Below are 23,552 nucleotides of genomic sequence, written 5' to 3' on the forward strand. Positions count from 1 at the left end.
TTATAAAAAAATACAGTATAATAAATAACACAGTATGTAAAACAAAACTAATTTTGGCTAGAATGAATTTGGGGTCACCTAGTTGAGTATAAAAGGAAAGCAAAATGCAAAAATACAATAAATAGAATTCAAAGATCAGCTTTCAACAATTTAAAAAAAGTAAAATTCTTGTCTACTTTGAACACATCATTGCTAAGAACATCAAAATTTTACATAATTGTTAAAAAATATTTGCTGCATAACATGTACAGCAGCAAGAAGAATCTGATAAACTGTCGTACAGCAGTTATACAGTAACAACAACCAAACAATAAAAAAAAAAATCTGGAGCAAAATGTTCATAAGGAGGGCTAACACTGATGGACAACAACATAGTCAGTCACTCGACAGCAAACAAACAATAAGCTTGAACAACCATAGTTACTGTAAAGAAAGTATTTCGATGAAATAGTTGTGAAGCATGCTCCTGTAAACAATTCCATAAAAATGCTATGATTGCTTCTTTATGCTGCATGTAGGCCACTATTAGAGTAAGTAGAATAAATATAGATTATCCATTTCTCATATGAGTACGTATATCTTCCACTCCTAACTGCCATGGAGGGTGTCTTTTCTTCAGGGTCAGAATATCCTTCAATGTGCAAGTAATACACATTGCTGTTATGTATTTGATTAAAGGTTATTTATTATTATACTTGATATAATTTTATAGAACATATTTATTCTTGATTTTAATTTCTTGTTAATGAATAGTATCCTTAAATTAAAAGCATGTTAATGGCTAAAAGAATTTAAATATTATTTGTAAATATAAAATAATAATTATTTAATTTTAATATACAGTTTTTATTAAAAAACATAAAAAATAGTACTTTAATTTTACTACACAAAAGAGATGAAATATCAAACAATTTGAATGATAAATAAAAAAAGCACATATGCTTAAAATGAAACTTACCTTGACCATATGAGGTCTGTAAATAAAGTGATGAGGCTGGTTCAGAAATACTTTTTATTTACAATCCAATCATACATAGACTCTATCACCTTCAAAATAGTTCCCTTGGGAAGCCACGCAATGCTTAAAACGGTTTTCCCACTCTTCATAGCAGTGTTGGAACTCAGAAACCGGAATATCCTTCAGATGGTCGGTTACCATTTTTTTAAAAATGTTTTCTACTGTCAAAAACGGTGTCCTTTGAGGTGTTTTTTTAAAGCTGGGAACAGGAAAACAGATGAATAAGATAGTTTAGGAACTACAGGAATGTTTTTCTTTGCTAAAAACATTAATTGAGAGTGCAGTGTGACAAGGTGCATTGTCATGATGCAGCATCCAGTTGTCTTTGATGGCTGGTTTCATGGGGGCAACTCTTTTCTGCAGTCTTTCAAGAAATTCTCAGTAAACATATTGATTTACAGTTTGACCTGTACGCAAAAAATCCTTATGGACAATGCCATTAGTATCAAAGAAACAAATTAGCATGGTTTTTATTGCTTATTTTTGCTTTTTTAGAACATGGTGAGTTTGAAGTGTGTCACTCCTTGCTCTGGCGTTTTGTTTCTGAGTCATACTCAAATATCCAAGATTCATCACCAGTAATAACATTTTTTAAGAAAATCAGGATCAGTTTCAACCTGCCCTTGAAGATCGCTGCACACTTCCATTGTTGTTTTCCTGTTAACAGTGAGGTTTTTTGGAATCAATTTTGCACAAACATTTTTCATGTCCAATTCAATTGTCAAAATTTGATGGACTGTAATACAGTTCAAATTCAACTGTTCTGCAATCATTTTGACAGTTAATTGCTGGTCGTACTGTATAAAGTCTCTTGATTCGCTCAACATTGTCATCACATTTTGATGTTACAGTCTTCCAGAGCATGGATCATCTCCAATTAATTTCCAATCACCTGATAATGCTTTAAACCACCTAAAAACTTAGGCTCGTGACAGACTGTTATCTCCGTATGCCCTTTTCAATTTTGAAAAAGTTTCAATAGTTTCTCACAGAGTTTAACACAAAACTGGATTGCACAATGTTGCTCATAATTAGTATCACTCATTTTTGTAATGCACAACAAAAACTTGTTTCACAAAAAGTTTGTATATGTCTCATGTGGCAACAATGGAATAAAAATATTAAAACCTGATATATAAATCAACCGTTCATATAACCATATGTTAACTAGTAACTTAACACTGTTGCCGCTTTGGCTGCCCCAAAAAACTAGTTTCATTACTTTATTTACAGACCTCGTGTATATATGTTGATGAAATGATAAAATACTTATTGTTTGTCCAACAATGTATTATTTTCAAATATACATATAAATATTTTTAAATTAACATAAGAAACTTAATTTCAATATATCTTTTAACACCTGCACCGAGTAAAACTACATATTATCCAAATCATCCCGACTCAATCTGTTACAGTCACAAAAACTGATGTATAGTTTCCCATCTTGTAAACTATCTTTCAGTTCTCTATCATTACTCACTTTAAAGCGTCCTCAATTAATTTCCTATAATCAACTGTTAAAAAGTACTATTTTTTCCTGCCTTTATTTATTCCTGAATTATGTCTATGGGATTATGTATGAAATTAACAGGGAACTATTTCATGTCCTACATAAGCTGTTATTTAATCGTTTGCACATTTGATAATTCTGCTGATGCTAATCGATGACTGACAGGTGCTCTGAGATTGTATAACTAAGGGTCATAACAGTGATTTATGTTCATTTAACCAGCCTATAATTTCCTGTTTTTTTTCTCGTCAGAATCCTTACAAGCACTACAAAATGGAAACTAGCGTTACTAATAATAGTAACTTTTTATTTTCCAAACTGTGCAACAGATTTATAAACCACTCTAAATATTTCACTACTTCTTTGTGTTCTATTGAAAAATTAACTTTGCATTCAGAACCCATGCTTGAAGGATGCGGCTTAGCAGGTAATAACCTATGATCCTTTTGCACCAAGAAGTATGGCTCTACTGCCGTATAATATAGAACTGGTTGTACTCTGCCATTTTTATTCATCCAGGAAAACCACCCAAAGTCAAAGATATTTTTCTCTTTTTAAGTGAATGCACTTTTCAAACTCTTGAATTACAATGTCTTTCTAATAGAAATTCCCTATCAATACTATATCTTCAGTATTTAAATCTAGGATTTGTTTGTAACAAAACAAACTTGTTGTTACAAGTACAGAAGTCAGAGCCATCCAAGTTTTATCACTCAAACAGATTTTATTTTTTGTGACTGTAGGCTATTTCGCTCGGTCAAAGAACTACTGAATTGAACATTGAATGTCTTTCTAATAAAAATCATCTAATCCCATAACCTATGTTTATGTGGAATTTTTCTCAAAAGAGATTCAAATGATAGGCCAGTTTAACTGATGGCAACAACACTTAAATTTACTTTAGAATAAATTCTTTTAACTGCATGCAATGACAAAGAACATATGGCCGCAGTCAATTTGGTTGGAAGTAAAGATTTCTTTAATTGTTGCATCAGGTTTAAAGCATACAAGCTCTTGTAAGATATAGGTACATGTTATAAACAACTGTTTTAAGTTGTTTATAATAATAGATGTTTTAACATCTGAATATAATAATAGGAAACAATAACCTGAAACTGAATGAACAGTCATGTCCAAACTTATCAAATGCTAATTGATAATTGAAGAATATCTACAGTATAAGTATATGATCTACAAGTATAGTAGTGTCATTAAATACTCAAATATTTTACATTAGAAAGGTTTTATTCTCACTTTTGCAACAAGATGTATGAATAATATATAATAAAAGCATGTACATGTATATATATATATATGTGTGTGTGTGTGTGTATAAAAAAAGTTTGCAAGGTTTTCAGCTATAGACCACATGTTAATAATCACAGATAAAAAACTATAAGAAATTTTGATTCAAAGCCAAAATTTCCAATTTATCTGAATTATTGTGGTAAATGGCTTAAAGATGTTACAAGCAATAACAAAACAAGCATGCAGAATTTAAATGGCAAGATGTAGGATTACAACCTAGATTTTGAACTTCAACATTTCAAAATTAACATAAGTTTTGTTGAAAAATAATTTAACATTATGGCCAGAGAATATTTTTGAGTGTAACATGAAGTAAAATTGAAAACCAATAAAAGAATTACTTTCAAAACAACTGAAGAGGAGAAACTGATCCGATAGGTGGGATGGGCAAAGTGAAGATGAAACATTACCACCTTTCTTTTTTTGTTTAGCCTCTGCAATCAAGATATTACTTCGGAGGATGAATGAGGATATGCATGAATGTAAATGAAGTGCAGTCTTGTAAAGTCTCAGGTCAACCGTTCCTGAGATATGTGGTTAAGAGATGGATGAGATGAATGGAAATCTGCGACAGTTGAGAATTGGACAATAATTTAAATTATAGCTAATTTGAAAAAAATTAATCACATTAACCATTTTAGTAAAGGAAAAAGAGATCTTTCTCTATCTCCATAAACATAATACAGCTCTGCTTTATTTTACTGATAACGATAATAGATATTAATACATGAACCATCCAATGTAGTAATAAAAAGAAATTTGTCAACTGAAATTCATCTTTTGGTTGCTACATTATTGTCATAATCCTATTGTCAAAAATTAATCCATGGATATTCTCAAAAACTAGGAGAATCCTAAAGAGAAGAAGTAGCAGCAAATCTTGGGCTAGACAAGAATAACTCCCTAGCAGCTCATTAATAAAAGAGCAGCACACACATTCTGTTAAATGTCTAACTACATCATAAATCAGAAACTTCTGCTTAACTGTCCAAACTTGGGATCAACTAACTTAAGAACAATATAGCTGATATGCCATACCAATGCTGAGATAAGTTCTTCAGCTAGCAAAGGAAAAACAAAATACGAAATCACCTCCTGCTAAAATAAAATACTACTACCAAACTAAAATAAACGAAAAATACATGCTAATTGAAGCTGGATATTACAATGATGTAAGGAATACTTTTCTAAGCCACCAAATGCTAATTAGGTTTGAATGAATTCTTAGAATGGGCAAAAGAAAGTGAACAGATTGTGGTAATGGGCCTAGAGCAGGAAGCACAGAAAATGGGATAATAATGTCTTTCAACAAAAATGCTGAAAAGCAACAGGGATAGTGACTACATGGGATATCTAGAATTTAAGGATGGAAAAGAGAGTACTCGCTGATTAGGAGAGATTATAATTCTAATTTTTAAAAAGTCAGACATGAAAGAATGCAAGACCTATAGAAGGATCACACTATAACGGCACACTCTATGAGACTGAAAAAATAGATTAAAAGAAGGAAAGTCGTATATTATATGTAGGTAGGTAAAATAAACTTTGATATAATATACACTTTCAGGAAGGTCTGTGAAAGGAAGTAGGAATAGAGAAAGAATTTACTCAAGCTATTTCTAACTACTGAAAAGACCTGCAATAACAGTTGTGTGGAGGAAGGTTGAAAAATTGAAGATAAAGAAGGCAATCATAGATGGTCAAAGCAACATACGATGAATGAGAGTTGTGTAAACTCTACAGTCAGATGAACTGTTTAGTTTCAAATTAAAGTTGGTTTTAGGAAGGAGCTCCACACATTTTTAAACTACTTATAACAGTTGTGAATGATATACATAGAGTAAAGCAAAGATGTAAGATCAAAAAAATTCAAAGGGAGTTGAGCATTTGGAATCAAGAAGTTCAGAAAAGTGGAACAAAGAGTAGTAAAAGCAAGAAAACCAAGAGTAGCAGAAAAGCAAGATCTATTACAGGTACATCTTAACAACAAAACCACATGAGTGGAGTTGCAAAGTGATGAATCAGGTTAAGGAATTCACATATTTGGGAAGTGATAACAGAAGATGGGAGAATAGAAAAAGAACTGGGGGCAAGGATAGAGTAGGCAATTAAGTTCAGACATTCTGTAAAAGGGTTGTTGTTGAGGGTCAACAAAGAGTAAGCAAAGCTTTTAAAAATACATAAAATTGGAGATAGAAGTTAGCTACTATGAACAGAGATTAAATTATTGAAGAGTTCAATCGAGAATACAAAAACAGACAGAATGAGAAATAAATAGTTTAGAGAGAGGTAGGGTATGAATAGTTTCCTTGAAGCAGACTAAGCTGTTCTGGGCACCTACATACCATGGATAGGGACAAATACAATTGAAAGCATGGGGGCAGAAAAAAATTGGAGTTTGAACAAGTGACAGTGAAAACTGTAAAAAGGTGTAAGTGGATAGAAAGACCTTGAAAGAAAATTTGAAGACAAATTGTTTCTTTAGAGAAAAACAAGGAGACGCATTGTTGATTACCAGAGTTGAAATATCTTGAGTAGGTAAACAAGCTATGAAGAAAAAAGGCTACCACCAAGAACAATTATTTGCTGTTAATATACAGAAAATCATCCTTAAAACACCTCTAGTAAACACTTATTTAAAAAAAGGTGCTTATCATGACTCAGCAATAATGTGTTAGTTTCTGAATATGTATATGCCATATTAAATTTATTTTAACTCATTAGTTATACTGTACTATAAAGTTAATTAATTATATTACTGCTTATTGCTCTATACTTTATACAAAAAATTATGGAGTATGCCATGGCCTTAAATCAGGGCAGATGTTTATCTTCTTTTGTTATAAATGTTTGAGAGGGCATACATTGCCAGTATAAGCTTGATTCATCAACAATGAACATCAAAAGAGCTACATATTCAACTTACTCTGTTACTTTACTTAAAATGTTAGAATAGTCTGCACACATTAAAACATTTCCTCAGTTTCACATTATTGTTGCTTTAATACATGAATTGGTAATGAATTTGGATAAATAATTTCCTGTTTAAAAAAAAATGCAAACAAATTTTATCTAGTAGTAAATTCATTCTATTAAACTTTATTTTCACGTTCAGTAAGTTTTCACAAAACTTTGACAAAATCAGTGCAGCACCTTTTACTTTTAAAAGCTTGTCCTTGTTTTTTTATAATATTAGAATATCCGGTGAGATATTTTACATTGTATGACAATTTCATTTACTCCTTGACTGATTTTCTTGAATCAAAATTTTCTGACTGAAGTAACTGCCTTTTTCATAATTTTTTACAAGAGAGTGTAATAATTTTTTTCAGTCATTACATTACCATAACTTATATCTCTCTAAAGATGTTTTAATTACAGTAATAATTTTCCTAAGAATCTTGACAAACTTAAAATGATGTAATTTTGTTGAAGTCTTATAGTTAATGTTTTTATTTGTTAAATACTTTTGTAGATTTCTCTGCATCTTTAGGAAAGATAATTTATTACAGATTAATTAAACAATTTTAAATTTAGATATGGATGTTTGCTATCTCAGTTATAGAATTAAAAGGTTATGTAAATCATAAAACTGTATACAATAAAAGCATGGTAACAGAAATATAAATAACAAAAAAGGTTCACTTACTAGGTGAGAAGATAAGAAGATTTGATATGTTTATTTATTTTTCCACTAAAAAAACTATTAATACTGAATCTGGTATAATTTTTTTTTAAATTTAAGAAAACTTTCCTATTGAACCAGTGATTTTGGATCAAAAGTTGTGGAACCTATCCATTATGGATTTTTTGGGACCTGAGGTGTTTTATGATAATGGAATGGACCCTTCCATGACTGATGCCAACTTCTGAAGAAACTTCATCAACCATAAAACATAAATCATGTTCAATGAGGTCAAAGATCGATCAAATGTTCTTGACACATCTGTATGTGTCTCAAGTCATAGACTTGTGAGACACATGACCCTGTAATATGTATGCAGTCAAGTTAAAATTTTGGAAGGTCTGATGTCCTCATTGATGAGAAACTTCACGATAACAAGTTGAACAACCGACAACGGAATCTATTGTTCTGAATAAACAGTACTGACCTGAGATATATGAATGGCAAAGTGTCTGGAGCTTCATTTCATCCCTACATCTCCCCAGTCAATATCTCTGCACCAGCTCATTCATATTCATACAAGACCAGTGAAGACAAAAATACGGTTTACATCTTGACTGATATTGTGCATTCGAGTTGTTATGGTTAGAATAAATTTAACTGTTCAGTTAATTTTGAGTTAGGGTAAGTAAAATTTGATGTCCAAAATTTAATCATCCGCTTAACTTAATACATTTTATAAGTTAATAGAAAACTGTATAGCTAAGCCAAAAAGTAAGCACCATCCTTTAATCTACCTTTCAATTAGGTCATCTTGGTGCCCATGTTGCACATGCTATTCACAATGTAAGAAATTGTTCATTAACGAAGTAAATCTGCACGTATTTTGTATAATATACAAAATCTAAGTTTAATAGTGCTCAAAATTGAACAATTACATCAGTTTAAAAAAAGTATTTTTTTTCTATGATATTCAATGACCACGTTTGGAATGTATGGGAAAAGTACTTTCACATGGAGTTCAGAAGCTTCCAGTGAACTGATATTCAGTACACACAATAGTCAATTTCTTTTAACTTTTTAAGTAATGCAATAAAATGTATCATTTAATTTTATTTATATTTAATTAAAAGTATTTATTAATATTACTTCATTTTTCAATTTCACGGAAAGACAACCAACAAATTTTTTTTTTATTATTTATACATTGAAGACAAATCTTTACAGGGCTTAGCGCAAAACTCAATCTCAAGCACTACATACGAATTCAAAGGTACTTGAGGTAATATTGTTAACTGTACAATATTTACAAACAATGTACTACCAAAAACTCAGCAACATACATACATACGCAAATTCAATATTGCTAATAACAAGCTTCAATGTAATGAAGACAGATTATGTTAACAGATCTTATGTTAACAGATACTTCATATATGTAATTTTGCAGTCATGTAAATCAATACAGAACAGAATAAAACTTTAGATTATACTGTCACAATAACTTGTTATCCAATAGCAATAAACCTTTCGATTATACAGTCTCAATTATTTTACTTAAGTAATATGTAAAGAAGTGACAGTAAATAAAGATTGTATATTTTGTTGTAAAATGCTTAAAGAATGCAAATCTGAAAATTACTCGATAATAATAACAAAAAAAAAATTAAACTTGAATAGTTGTCAAAAAAATATTAGTTACCAAGTAATATTCTTCACTAATTTTACAGAAACTTTATTTTAGAAAAATATCTATGTGTATACACACAACTTACATATTTTTATGTAATTTTTTTGAAGAAATATACACGTGTGTTTTTACACATATGTGCATAAAGTATACTTTATTTTGTATTTTCATTCAATATTTCTGCAGATTATTTTTATTCTTCAATCACTGTTGTTGGATCCAATTTCATCTGAAAAGTAACAGATATTATTATTATTACTACATTACTCCAAAATAATTGTTTGCATGTAGAATAAATAATCACTTTTTTAAATTCATTCAAAACTACTTGCATTAATATGACTACCAAATAAATATATTGAATTGCATAAGATTGTAATGTTACAAAAAATAATCCATAATGTAAAGTCAGATTTTAGTTAAAACAGTCGTCTACGTATGTAGAGACTATTCCCAGACTTTTTCAATTCTAGGCGCCCTTGCTGAAACCAGATTTTCCCAACCCTATATCAATTTCTAACTGCACTTTGCAAAATAACCAATAATTATTTGGGTTAGGGAAAAATAAATAAAATACATTTTAAATTACAAAAAAATGTAACTGAAAAAATTCAACTTAATAATAATAACACTGCCCATTTTTTTAAAAAATGTTTCCTTCACTTCATGAGTCAATTCTTACTAAATTTGGGTTGAGAAAAACTTTTATTAGCTCTAATTTCTGTGATATACAGTAGGTGGAAGTAGTTTATTTTAACGGATTAACAGAAAATGATACATTTTAATTACATATACCAACAACATAGAAAGTCCATTTGACATTTTTTTAAGGACAGTTACATTCTAAGAGTTCTTAACTGATGAAAGAATACATGGCAGTTTGTTGGGTCTGAAGAGAATCATGAGATTGTTGCCTTTTGGCTTTCCTCTTGTGCATTCCAGAGCATCCCTACAACAGACCAGCAGTAATCTGCAAGCATTGCTTCATTCCAACGGCCCTGATATCTTTGTTCCATTACAGAAATATCCAGATGGAATCTTTCTAAGTGTTCATCACTGACAACTCCACAACTAGTAAGGGAAAAAGTCCAGGTGTGAGTGGAGAAAATGGATTTTACAGGACACATTGCATCCAAGTTGATGATATTTTTGCAGAAGTACTGTCACCAACTGATTGTAGTTTTCATCTCTTTTTTTGCCTAAAAATACATGAATGACTCCTTTTAAGGCTTCCCAAGCTTCCTAAGCTTCCTCTTCTTTCCCCTCCAAAATTCAGTCAAATGCAGGATCCTTTACAAGTTGTAGAAATTGTGTCTAACAAAAATACCTTCCTTACCCTTTGAATCACTTAAATGTAGGAAATTTGTCTCTTAAGTACTTAAAAGGCCTGTCCTTCTCGGTTCATACTTTTGAAAAAATTTTTCATCAAACCCAGCTTTATATGGGGGTGGAAGAACATCTTTTGGGTCTGCAAGAGGCTCGGCAACGACCTCTTTCTCACTATAGTTAAGATTTCTTGCAGGCCAGTCTGCTTGAATATAATGTGATTTCCTATCCCTACTGTCCCACATACATAAAAAGCAGCAGTATTTAGTGTGCTCCACTAGCATTCCTAAGAGTACAGTGATGACTTTTAGATTGACACAAATTTTCCACTTGTGTTCAGTATTTTTGACTGACATATTTGGTGTCAGTCTAGGAGGATTGCCATCTTTGTGTAAATATCCTTCATGTGAACTGTATGAGCAACAGGAATAGAAGTAAGACAGGATGCCTGCTGTTGTGAAGTAATACAACTTTCAAACTAAGCTTGGAGGAACCTATGAATAACCAATATCCAATCCGTTGAATCATGATTAGAATTCAAACATTACATCAAGTCATTAACATCGCAGCAAATAACAAGATTGTTTTACTTCTCAAAAAAAGAAAGCAGATTCCTATGAAAAAGTCTGTATTGTGAGACCCTGACATCACATTGGAGAAGATTCCATTGCTATAGTCTTGACCCTAGAAGTTCTACCTTCTTTCACAAATCAAGGTCTCGAATGAGATCACTCAATTCTGCTTGACTCAGTCTGTACGGTTTTTCATCAAAATCAGAGTCATGGGATGTGGAAGGCTATTAGGTTCTTCTTCTTCCACACTGTTTTCATTCTAGCTCAGAATTTTGGGGTGGAAAAGGAACTGATAAACTATCTGAATGTGGAATAGATCAAACAGCAGACGGAAGATTGAACTGTTCCTCTTTTCTACATTGACAACCCTGCCTTTATAGGTGGAGTCAGGCAGAAATAGTGTTTGGTTTGTAAGGTCTCGCCAAACCTTAGGCACAGCAAAGTCCTAGATCTTTTTTTTATTTTTCAGCCATTCTCATATAACTGAACAAGAGTTGGAACATGTATATGGTGCCCATGACTTATCCTGATCCCCTACCTTCATACCAAAATAATGCTGATAGGCAATCTTCACAAGAGGTGTCAGATTGCATTCCTGTGACAAAAATGTTATTTCACCACAAATGTTAACAAAAATTATTCAATATATTTACACATTTTCATGGAATTTTGATTGGAATTTTCAACAATTTTTCACTTATGCACTCAACTTATGCACTCTGGTGCCAAAACTTTCATCCACGGTATACCACTGTGCTCTCTCTTCACCTTTGACTTCTAAATTATTGTCATAAAACCAAAGTCCAACTAGCAGTCATCATATTTTCAATTTTTTTTGCTTCTTCCCACTCTAACCACTGTTTGATGATATGCTGTCTTCATTTCACTCTCATACCAATTAATATTGTTCATTAAAAACTGATCCATTTTTAAAAATTCATATGATAAAAAATACTTAAAAACTTCACTTTAGTTGATCACAACAATATTCACTTTATAAAATCTTCAAAAACTAATACAACACTAAACCATGCAAAACTGACATTTATTTATTTACATACACAAAGAACTAGAAAATTTGAGAAACTACCAAAAAAAGATTGAGATTAGTGTTGTGTTATCTAGTAACCATTTACAGAAGCTTTCCCAAACACAACGCACAGCTGGAGCAAACCAACTTTGCTAGATGTTGCATCGTATGATATTGAATTGAAAATTGAAACAGAATTATAAAAATTGTGTAATATTTCTTGACTCCCCAGGGTGCTGAGGCACTTTGGGTCCAATCACAGAATATTTAAAGAAAATATTTTAAATAATATCTTTAAACAATAAGTGTATATGTTTGTGAATGTATATAAATATGAAAATTTTTAAAAAACCAATTCATATATTTGGAGGCAATTTTGATTTGGAGACAACAGTAAAAAATCATATTTAACTAAGTTTTATAATCTTCAACTAAGTAATTATATTACATTTATGAAATATTTTTCAGAAGGATTTTAATTTACTTTTAAAACTGCATCAAAATAAAATTTAAATCAGTTTGATTAAAAAATTTTTAAATCAATGTGGTAGCCATTACAGAATCCTTTGAAGATCAATTCATTATGCAAGTTTATCACAAAGAATTACTTTGTTGATAAAATAACGACTTCAAAATTGTTATATACTTAATACTATAATCTTATACACTATATCTAATATCTTAATACTAAAAGATTTGACTGGCTTACTTTTTTTAAAGTTCTACTGCTTTGGTTTTCCTCAATTCTTCTAAGCAAATATTGCAATAATTTTTTATTTGTGAAATAGCTATCAATTTCCCAAGATAGTCTATCAAAATGTATAACTTTGAAATGACAATAAAATATTGATTTCCAACACCCCATTCATAATGTCCCTGATCATCAAATGAATTTAAACAAGTGCATGCATTATACACAAAAGAAGAAACAATTAGACAATTGAAAACTTGAAAATGAACACTTTAATTACAAACAGAATACTAACTAGATACACCATTGTAAAACACAAGGACAAGTATTCAGTTTTCAATTCATGTTTTAAAGATAAAATACAAGTGACCACCATTAAAGATAATGCAGATCTCTGCAGATTATCCATGACTTTCCTCAGCCAATCCACTGCAATTACCTGAATTTCTGCTTGGATGAGATCTTTCAGTTCCTGTAAAGTGTGAGGTCAGGCCTTCACATGACCCTTCCCTATGGCACCATAGGAAAAAAAATTGCATGCTGAGAAATCAGCGAGGAGGCCATGAAGCACCTCCGAAATAAGAGATGACAAGTTGGGGAAACATTTATTGGATGACTGCCATAGAATTTCATGATATGTGGTCAGTAGCACCTTCTTTTGGAGCCACACCAGGGTGTGTTGACACAATGCTAACAAAGTTCATTATGGAAAAATGTTCACAACAGCACAACATATCAATCTGATGTGACCGTAACAGACATTAGCATTCTCAAAAAAGAACAACCCAATCACTCCAAATGCACTACACCACACCGTAAAATTTTCACTGTGCAGTGGCTTCTTATACAACATGTGTGGGTTCTCTAAGGTCCAATATCTGAAGTTCTGCTGGTTAACACATCTATTTAGATGGAAATGTGCTTCATTGGAGTTTACCAGGTGATCCAGCATTTCTTCGATTAGTTGCAGCAATTGCCTGCAAAAGTAACTCTGATGATTCAAATCACGCAGATGGAGTTGTTGCATCCCTTTCATTTTATAGAGATGCCGCATTAAATCCTCATGTAAGATGCATCCAACAGTTCTATGAGTTAAGTATAAGGCAGTTGAATGGTGATGAGAGGAACACTAAGGACTACAGCGAAACACTTCTGGCATTCTCATTAAATTTTCCAGGGTTCGCACAGTTTGAGGACGACCAAACTGCTTCTTGTTTACAACGAATGCATTACATCTGAATAGTCTGACCCCAAATTCATATTGTCTGGCGTGCAGGAACCTTTCCATTCCTTCCAATGTCAAAATATCATCTAAAAACTCATTACAGTAGCAGAACGGTCATGTTTGCATAACGCCTTCACTGCAAAAGTGAGATATGCTTTTCTGACTAACACGCATCATGACTGAAGGCTTTAAACTGCTTTACTCAGCTATATGTTATCCCCACCATCTACAAATATGTCAACATGGCATGACTTTTACATTGTCTAATTATTTCTGCTCCATCCAGTATTATACATGTGTACCTTTGTGTGCATATAAAATGTATATATGGAGTAAGCCAAAAGATAATAACCCAATGATTAATATTCTTATAAAATCTTTATTAACATAACATATTCCACTGTATTTTTCAGATGAACAAAAATTATTTATATTTATTTATTTTCTAACAATAGATGGTGCAAATGTCCTCCATGTGCTGCTGCACATGCCTCAATAAGTTTCTCAATGTTAATTGCTATTTTTTGGATGGTCGCTGCACTGATGCGGAATATTTCATTTTCGATGTGGTTGAGTTGGTTAATTGTGTGAGGGTTGTTCTTATTGACATTATCCTTCAGGTGTCCCCAAAGAAAAATTCAGGAGGAATTAAAATCTGGCCATCTACGCAGCCACAGTCCATGAGAAATTGTGTATTTCCCAAAGAACTCACACAACATTATCATTGTGCTATTTGCTTTGTGCACCGTTGCACTATCTTGCTGCATCCATCTGTCTCGTTCATCAGTCTTTAACAGTACCACGAATTTCAAGAGATATCCTAACATCATCAGCTGTTATCGTTTTCATAAAAAGATTTGGGCCTACAATTCTTTTCTGCAAAACTGAACACCAAACTCCAACCTTCTGTGAATCATAGAAAATGTGAGAGTTTTCTGAAATCTAGTATCTGCTGTTCCGGCTGTTTATATTGTCATTAGTTGAAACCATGCTTTATCAGAGTAGAAAACATAATCAAACACCCAAACAGTTCTGCGAATAAAATGCAAAAACCATTGACAGTAATGTAGTACTATGGTAATGTACAAACACTCCCACCAAGAGACATTCCAGTTGGCTGACACAGTTTTCGTATTGACTTTCTTAGTGAACGTAGCAAGGATACATGGACCACTTTCCAAGGTCGGATCACTTAAAACTGTAGGTCAGCCAGAAACATTTACATTCATTCACACTACCGATTTCTCTAAAACTAGTGACTACGCATGAAATCGCTGATTTATTGGGTATCTGCAATTCAGGAAAAGCTACTCTTAAATCCTCCTGACATTTTACGAATGACTGCAATTTAAAGTAACTTTCAACAATGAATACACGTTGAGCCTGGGAAAAACGCATGTTTGACCGCTCACAGCTTACTTATCACTGTCGTCAAAAAAGATGGAAACTGCATGTGCTACTCTTCTACCACAAGGTCACTTGTTGCGTTGCAAACACATACACACACTCCTGCGAGCAAAAAACTAAATTTCCCTCTGCAATACATTTTTGAGTTTAGGATTGCTTATCTTTGGCTCACTCATTATATACACCTGACTGTATTCGGCTGTATATATATGCATATATATATATTATATAAAACCAAATTTAATAATAAACATTAAGTTTTTAAAGTTCAAATTATCTTGAACTTTAGTGAAGCCATCTTTAATGATTATTGTTTTTGTCTGTATAACTGTTAGCTTGCAATAGAAGGTACGTAAAACTGATTTATTTTTATATTACAAATGAAACCATATTTATTTAAAATACATATTTAAACTTACTTAAATGTTTTCCACCAAGGTATTCAACTATTATGTTATTTACTCCAGTAAATTATACAGGCGTACATTAAGGATTTGGTTTAAGTGTCTTACACTCAAACTTCATCAGTTTATTTAGCATATTAATTGCTTTTGTATAGTTTGTGTAATTCATAATGCATGGGAAAGTTAAGATGTAGTCCTTTTTATGTACATGTGTAGAATATCAAGGTTTTAATGTTAGTATTTATTTTTAATGTTTATTTTGCACCTCATAAATGCTAACTCTAGATTGCTAAGAATTGCTTTTATATTTTTATTGTCATCTCCAGTTTTTCTCACATAAAACACTTCAGGGAAGCTCAATTTATTATTCCAGTAGCTTTCTTATTTGGCATAGGTTTTGGTTATAATGGTTCATTTTGTGTTCTGTTCTTATAGTTACATTTAGTTTTTTCTGTACACGTACATGTTAGTTAGAAATTAATGTTGACCGAGAACTGTTCATAAAAATATTAAAGATCTATGATATAAAATAAACACACACTCCAACAATAAAAAATAATATCCAAACATTCAAATCGATACTTCTAAAAGAAACAGAATAAAAATTATCACACTCTTCAAATTAGACAATTGTTATCATTAATACAATGACAAATCAAACAGCAAAATGCACCATAAATTAAAGCTTACTGATGAATATGGACATGATGAACAAATAAAAGATTTTTTGATCTTGCTATGACAAAGCAACTGACAAACACATTTTAGAATATACAGGAAACCAACAATAACAGATTTATTAAAATCTCAAATCACCTGACCTAATATGCCTTAAAAGCATAAATGACATTTTATAAACACATAAAATGTGATATTTTATAAAATATGCACAGGTAAAAATTAAATATTACACAACTCAATATTACACTTGGGCACATATAATACAACAGTAATTATTGACTCACACCTAGACAAAATAAATGAAAATAAAAGTAACCAACGCAAAACTAATCTTACTAACATTATAATCAAAGTCTCAAAGATACAGTTACAAAAAGCTGACTAAAATGTAGCCTATAAATACAATCACCAAACACATGCCATTTTTATACTTGAACTGGACTACTCTGACTACTATATATTCTACGTTGGAGAAACTTGATTTAACTGTAAACAAAGATATAATGATTGTGTGCCACTTCTTAATGTGGAATGAACATTTGTCAACCACAAAATAAATTCAAATCACAAATTCAACACTATTAAAAATAACCTTGACATTCCACATTTGCATAACACCTTTTGTTAACACTTTCAAACATTATGAGATACGTACTTGCTTACACAGTATAAAAGTAGAATAAACACAGTTCAAATATAACTCACTTTTCGATCTCATCTTAAATATATGTCTTCTTACTCGGGAATACTCCCCACAATAACATCAGTTGAAGTTAGCCAAAATAGAAAACAGCACCCCAACAGTAACTGAATATGGCCAAAGATTTATCATATTTTTATAATATAAAAATATAAGTGGTTTGGATTGCCATTAAAAATTAACAGTTCACATAAAATGGATCAGAAATTTTACTTAACAACTATGTTTTTATTCTTTGGCTAAATTTGAAACACCTTGCAAAGTATAATTATAAATTAATGTAATTTAATGAAAACAACCATAGCATACCTTCATCCTCAAATAACTCTTTTTCCAAATTATTATTAATGTTTAAATCAGCAGATTCTTTACTTTTTCCACACTTTGGACAAACATTTAATTTTTTACTACATTCCTCACATATTGTGTGATACGATTCTTTTACACACTTATTATGGCATTTGCAACATGTACTAGGATTTTTTAACATTTTATACTTTTTATATTTTATTTTCCATTCAAGAATTGCTTTACAACGATCACAGACATTTGTAACTTTTATTTTATTTATAGTTTTTGTTTTCTTACTAGTATCGTACAGGTTATTTTTAAATACTTTTGTGTTTTGATGCTTTTGTGCTCTTGATCTGTTACAGTTACCTTTTTGAGTACTCATTTTGTATATTCTGGAAATATAAAAAAATTATCATTTTTACATTGAAAATATATCAAATAAAATAATTTATCAACCTTTTCCAAGTACAACTTTGAAAATATGTATCATTCAAATGCATTAACAATTTCAAATAAATATATATTATGTACATAAATTAAATCAAAAGTTAAAAGATCCGACAATTATCAAATATGAAAATTAACAATGTTAAATGAAAGAAAAGGAATTTGAAAAACTGGTCTTGTTTAACTGTTCAAAGTTCATTACTCATGGTGTAACAGTGTTTTCATGTAGTTTATAACACTACTTTACTGTTTACCTCATATCAGGCAACTTTATTATTTTTTCTGCAATAATTAACATTCATTCAAAACTTTAAAATTTCAGGACAAACTGTATGTTCCTGCTGATGCACAGGCGTTTTTATAAATACTACATGCTTAGTGTTTTTTTAATATTTTAATATATATATTAAAAAAATAAGGTTAAGCTTTATTTCAAAAACAAGAATGTTACATTAATACTGCAAATAAATCATAATGAATTCAATGTTTGAATACAAATGGGTTTAAGTAAAAAAAAATACGAATAATACAGTTTAAAATTAAACCACCTGCACGTAATAGAAGTGCACAATAAAACAATCTAAAGAAATAAATTAAATATTGGCTGCAATGTCTAACACAGAAAATTAATTTAACACTGCAAAATAATGTAATTGCTACAGCTATCAGTATTTAACATAGAATAACTTGAATGAATAATTTTTTTGGAGGAGAAAAGTAACATATCTTATGTTCACATCTGAAAAGGGCGACCAAGCAGAAAAATTTTATGAAACCACTAAATGTACCTGTCAACAAACACGTCTTACAAATACGTTCATAACCTACAATTTTTGAAGATGGGATTTATAGCACCACAACTTTCAACAAATTCCATTCTCCAAACCACTTCAAGATGGCAGTACAATCGTTACAACTACCGATAAGGTCTAGTATTTCTGTTACTCGGAACTGAACGTACAGTAATGATAAGATGCAATCAATCGACACTCGTTCACGTTTTTTATTTTCAAATATTTATCAGATTTGCATTTGTAACTTGACACACCGTGCATCGAATTGAACAAAAAATTCTTAGCTTAAAATCCAAACAGTTCTCAGGATTTACTTAAGTTTTGCTATTAGGTGGAATTATATTACATGTCAAAGAATTAATTTTATAAACTTGTTTGAACACAACGTTACAATTGTATAAGTAATTACCCACAACAACGATCCAACCCGATGGATTTACAACTGTTTGCACAAATCGTCTTCAGCAATAAGTATTTTTTAGAGATGAATCTTGTTCTGTATTAAACTAATTTTGCTTACTTGTAATATATATTTATATATTAAAAATAAATGTAGTAATACAGCATTATATTCCAATAATTTCCATTACAAATTCCTTTCTATTATTATTACCAGACGGTTTGAAACGTGTAGCTGGATTAATTGAAATGATTTTGGTTTCGGTTGTAGAATAACATTGCAAGGATGTGCAGATTGCATTCCGTGGCTCAAACTGCGTCACAAAAATAAATTTTGATGAAAATCTTTTAAAAACAGAGTCTAAAAAAGGCGGGAATCCAAAACTGGAATTTGAAGGGCATTTTCATGCACGTATTTAATTTTTCATGAGAACTGTATGAATCTATATTCGGTTATAACGATACTTTTATAGTAAAAATATGAAATGTCAATTATTATAAATAAGTCAACAAATTGAGGTGGTAAAAACTTGAGACATGAAGGTTTTGAATGTGGGAAATTATTATGATCGACAAGCCAAATTTCTGAGCATCCGCTTTTTATCAACTTACGCTTAGGTCAAAAGGTTGCTCTATTTGACAACTCATTTACAAATGATTAAGTTTTGGAACAATAAATTAATTGGTTTTCAATCAATAAACTGCATTCGGGATGTGGGCGATTTAATAGAAAATTGTACAGCCCCAATATTCGTAGGTCGGTTGTGACCCAATTTTTCGTAGCGAATATTATATACCTGGCGTATAACTTGCGTTTCAGACAAAACAAACAAAAGTCACTTTTTCGCCCATTATTTGGATTGCCTTCTTCTGTTTATGGGAAATTTCGTATTAACGGCCAAACTGGTTAAACGAAACGTTTAGAATGAAATTAATTAACCACACACAACAATTTTCAGGATTAAAAGTTTAACAGTACAAACAATCTTGACTTTAAAAATACATTATTGGGCCTTTCCTTTTGGTACGAAATACAATTATGATATTTAACAATTTTATATAAAAAATAAGTCCCACTACTTTTCCTGATTTTTTTGATTTTTTTTATTTTGCAAATGTTATTTGAAAAAATTCCAAAGATAAGGGTCCAACTTGAACAACCTTAACACAAATATAAAAACTTGCTCTATTACCTTTTATCGTACTTAATAAAAAAGACTACCTTATTCCACAGGACTCCATAATCTAAAAATTGATTAAACTTATAAATAAAATAAACATCAATATCCCTTAATTATTTCCTCATTACTGCCTTTTTTTAATACAACTTTATACAATTATTTGTAGAAAGTTACATTTCCAATTTCCATCAGTGGGATTATATCATGTAGTAGCAAAAAAACTAAAAAAGAAAAAACAAAAAGATTTTTTTAAAAGAGGTAATTGAAAGAGATTTAACCAATTTTTAGTATAATTTACACAAAAAGAGAAACAAAATTTGCCTCAGATTTGTTTGTATATTTAAAGAAATAATATTAAATAAACATATGTTAATCATGTGATGCTGTTATAAAAGCAATTTTTTTTTCAAGCTAGTTCATTTATTGTATTTAATCAATCTATGTATAATTCTGCTACAACAATGATAAAGTATAACGATAGTACACTTCTATTTCATTAATAAAAGCATAGCCAGTTACAATTGAAAAGGTATTCGTAAACTTTCTGAAATACTGCACTAATTTTCAAAATTAAGTAAACTAGACTTTATTGAATTATGGACTTTAATTGTAATTCAGATATTATTTAGCATTATTTTAACACTTCCAGAAACAATTTATATAAAATGGTAAAAATGCAAAGTGGATGGTCAGCAGATTGGGTCAATTCAGAACTAAAAATAAAAAGAGTTGTATCAATCGTTCCTGGACCATTTAAGGTACCAAAACTAGTTAAAATCACACCATTTATTGTTTTAACAGAGGATGAACTTTTTTATGAAAATGAATATCATAAACAAAATGAAAAAAAGATAACATATCAACCTATTTATAAAACTGGAATTCCTGACCCATTATTGGATATCATAACAGAGAGAGATTTCAGTCATTCAAAGGTGATAGATCCTTTAAATTTGAATTCAACATCGTACAACAGTTTAATCACAAACTTATTATGGAAAGAATATAATGTTAGTGTCAGTCAGGGCATACCAGATCCATGGAAAAACTGGTCAGTGCTAATTTCAAAAGGAAGAAAACATTCAACAAAATCTGATCTAAAATTGTTTGATAAAAAGTACATCACAGTATATAGTGTATTTAACAAAAAGAAATATATTGCTAAACACAATTTTTAAATGTATTCTGTAAATGTTTTCAACTAATAGACTAACCAGTGTATTTTATAAAGTTACTGTCGATTTTAAAAATAAACAATTTTAATTTATTTCTCATACTTAAACTACTATAGGAAGGGCAGATGCTGCCATTCAACCACACAAGTCAACTTGAATTCACAATAGAAAAAAAAAATTTTTTTTCATTAGAGATAGTGCATAAACTTTTTCCCCTTGATAATGTTATTTGATACTTTTTCTATAGCTATTATGAAATAATTGTTTGATTGTAGAACATATCCAGTGCTGAGATAAGTCAGATTCTTTACAATAGAATTCAAATTGAACAATTAACTAAATTACCTGAACTAACAATCACAAAAATAGTCAACACAATTTCAAAATTATCAGAAACCCACCAAATTGAAACAATCATAAACAATTCTGCAAACTTGACACTTTTCACTTACAGAAGTGTAACTATACCTTTTGAAAAAAAAAAATTAAATTGATCCATCGATTTAAAAGAAGTAAGCAGAATTAGACAAACAAACTAATAATCTACAGCCTAACAATGTTCAACAACTAATGACAAACTATATTTAAAAATATTTTTAGCTCCATGATAGAATTATCAGGGACAAAAACTATACTCAAGAGACAATTATTACACAACTGCTACCCTCATCCCATCAACAACAATATTTTAAATGTAATGTAATATTATTGACACCAGGCAGGTCCTTTGCACTGCATGATTTTTTTTCAGCTTAATCTCTATGATGGCAGGGCCTAAGGCTATAGTTTTTCTAATTTTATCTTGTTTTGTTAGATAATAAAATTCAAATGTAAATTGATAGATAACCATTAAGAGAAAATATAGTTATCCTTTTGATTAAATATGAGTATGGCAAAATCACATGAATATGCTTCAAGGAAATTTGAGAATAATAAGATTAAGATTGTATGTTCAGACACACAAATCGATAAGTTATAAATAATAAAATGAAATTTGTCATCACCCATCTTGCTGCATGTTCAAAAATTTACTCTTTTAAGAATATCGCACCGTTAATAAAAATCAATTTATAATATGATTTATTTTTATGTTAAGAAAGTTCTGGAATAAAATATCTTACAGAACAAAAAACATTTGTAACCCTATATATACTCTCTTTGTACACTTTACTGGTACTTTTAAACGACTACACGTTTAAAAGCAGAATATGTCTTGTTTTATACATAGAGATAAATAAAATTCTTTATGAGGTTTGCAGACTAATAAAAAACAGTCTCTATAAATTCCAAATACCTGAAAGCATCGATAAAAGAGCCTTCAAGGGTAAACGCAATACAGAAGCTTAACATTTCCTCTAGTTATTAATTTAAAAACTGAGAAATGTTCATTTAATTCGTTTAATTATATATAAATATGAAATTTTTAAGATTCTCAAAAAGAACATGCTATTTTCACACTTACAATATCAAATTAATATTCACGTTTAGTATAAATATCGTAATCAACTAACCTCTTATGTTCAAAATAAACCAAATAAGTTTTCAAATTGACACGATAATCAGCTGATATTAAATTCACTAATACTGAACGCAGATAATGAAATTTGAAAAAGAAAATAATGCTAAATAAAAATATTATTTAAACTGACTTTTGCTTTTAACTTTCGGAAAAAATGTTAAAAGATTACGGAGTAGTTCTTTTTCGTTATCAGTAGAATATCACTCTTTCCAATCCTTACAAAATGTATTTAATAATGTGTGACTACGTTCTGATATGAGTGTTTAGTATCGCAGCTGTGTTATAATGAGGAAACTGTAATACCAATTTTTTTTTTTAGAAGAGGCACTAAAGCTATTAAGGTAACTGTGTAGCCGTAGACATGAAACTGACCCTCTGAGTCAATGATAGCCTCCTAACAACATAACAATGATGCACTGAGTAACATCAAGAACCAGTTTACATCGCATCGGAACAGTTTTCCATCTAGCCCTGAACCTTTCGACATCCTTACTTGTAATCGTTGAAGTAACAGCCTTGCGGGTAACAATAAATTTTTGTACATATTCCACTA

The 23,552-nt window shown here is 30.5% G+C and overlaps 1 protein-coding gene across 11 annotated transcripts in view; it reads right to left on the reverse strand.

Moving 5' to 3' along the window:
• The window catches only part of LOC142327255 (uncharacterized protein C9orf85 homolog), a 34,696-nt gene extending 11,331 nt beyond the window's left edge, over positions 1 to 23,365 (reverse strand). Inside the window, exons 1-3 of one of the 11 annotated variants that reach the window (XR_012756954.1) lie at positions 17,500 to 17,876; positions 9,240 to 9,383; positions 6,932 to 7,326 (exon numbers count right to left, since the gene is read on the reverse strand). Coding sequence is in view for 9 of the 11 variants with exons in the window: in XM_075370089.1 (XP_075226204.1) it covers positions 9,355 to 9,383; positions 17,500 to 17,876; positions 20,347 to 20,366 (426 nt within the window). In the remaining 2 variants the exon portion in view is untranslated. The other 10 variants (XM_075370094.1, XM_075370092.1, XM_075370095.1 and 7 more) reach the window with 10 other exon arrangements.
• Between the last annotated feature and the right edge of the window lie 187 nt (positions 23,366 to 23,552).

This window comes from Lycorma delicatula, chromosome 7 (assembly GCF_047948215.1).
Source record: "Lycorma delicatula isolate Av1 chromosome 7, ASM4794821v1, whole genome shotgun sequence".
NCBI lineage: Eukaryota > Metazoa > Arthropoda > Insecta > Hemiptera > Fulgoridae > Lycorma > Lycorma delicatula.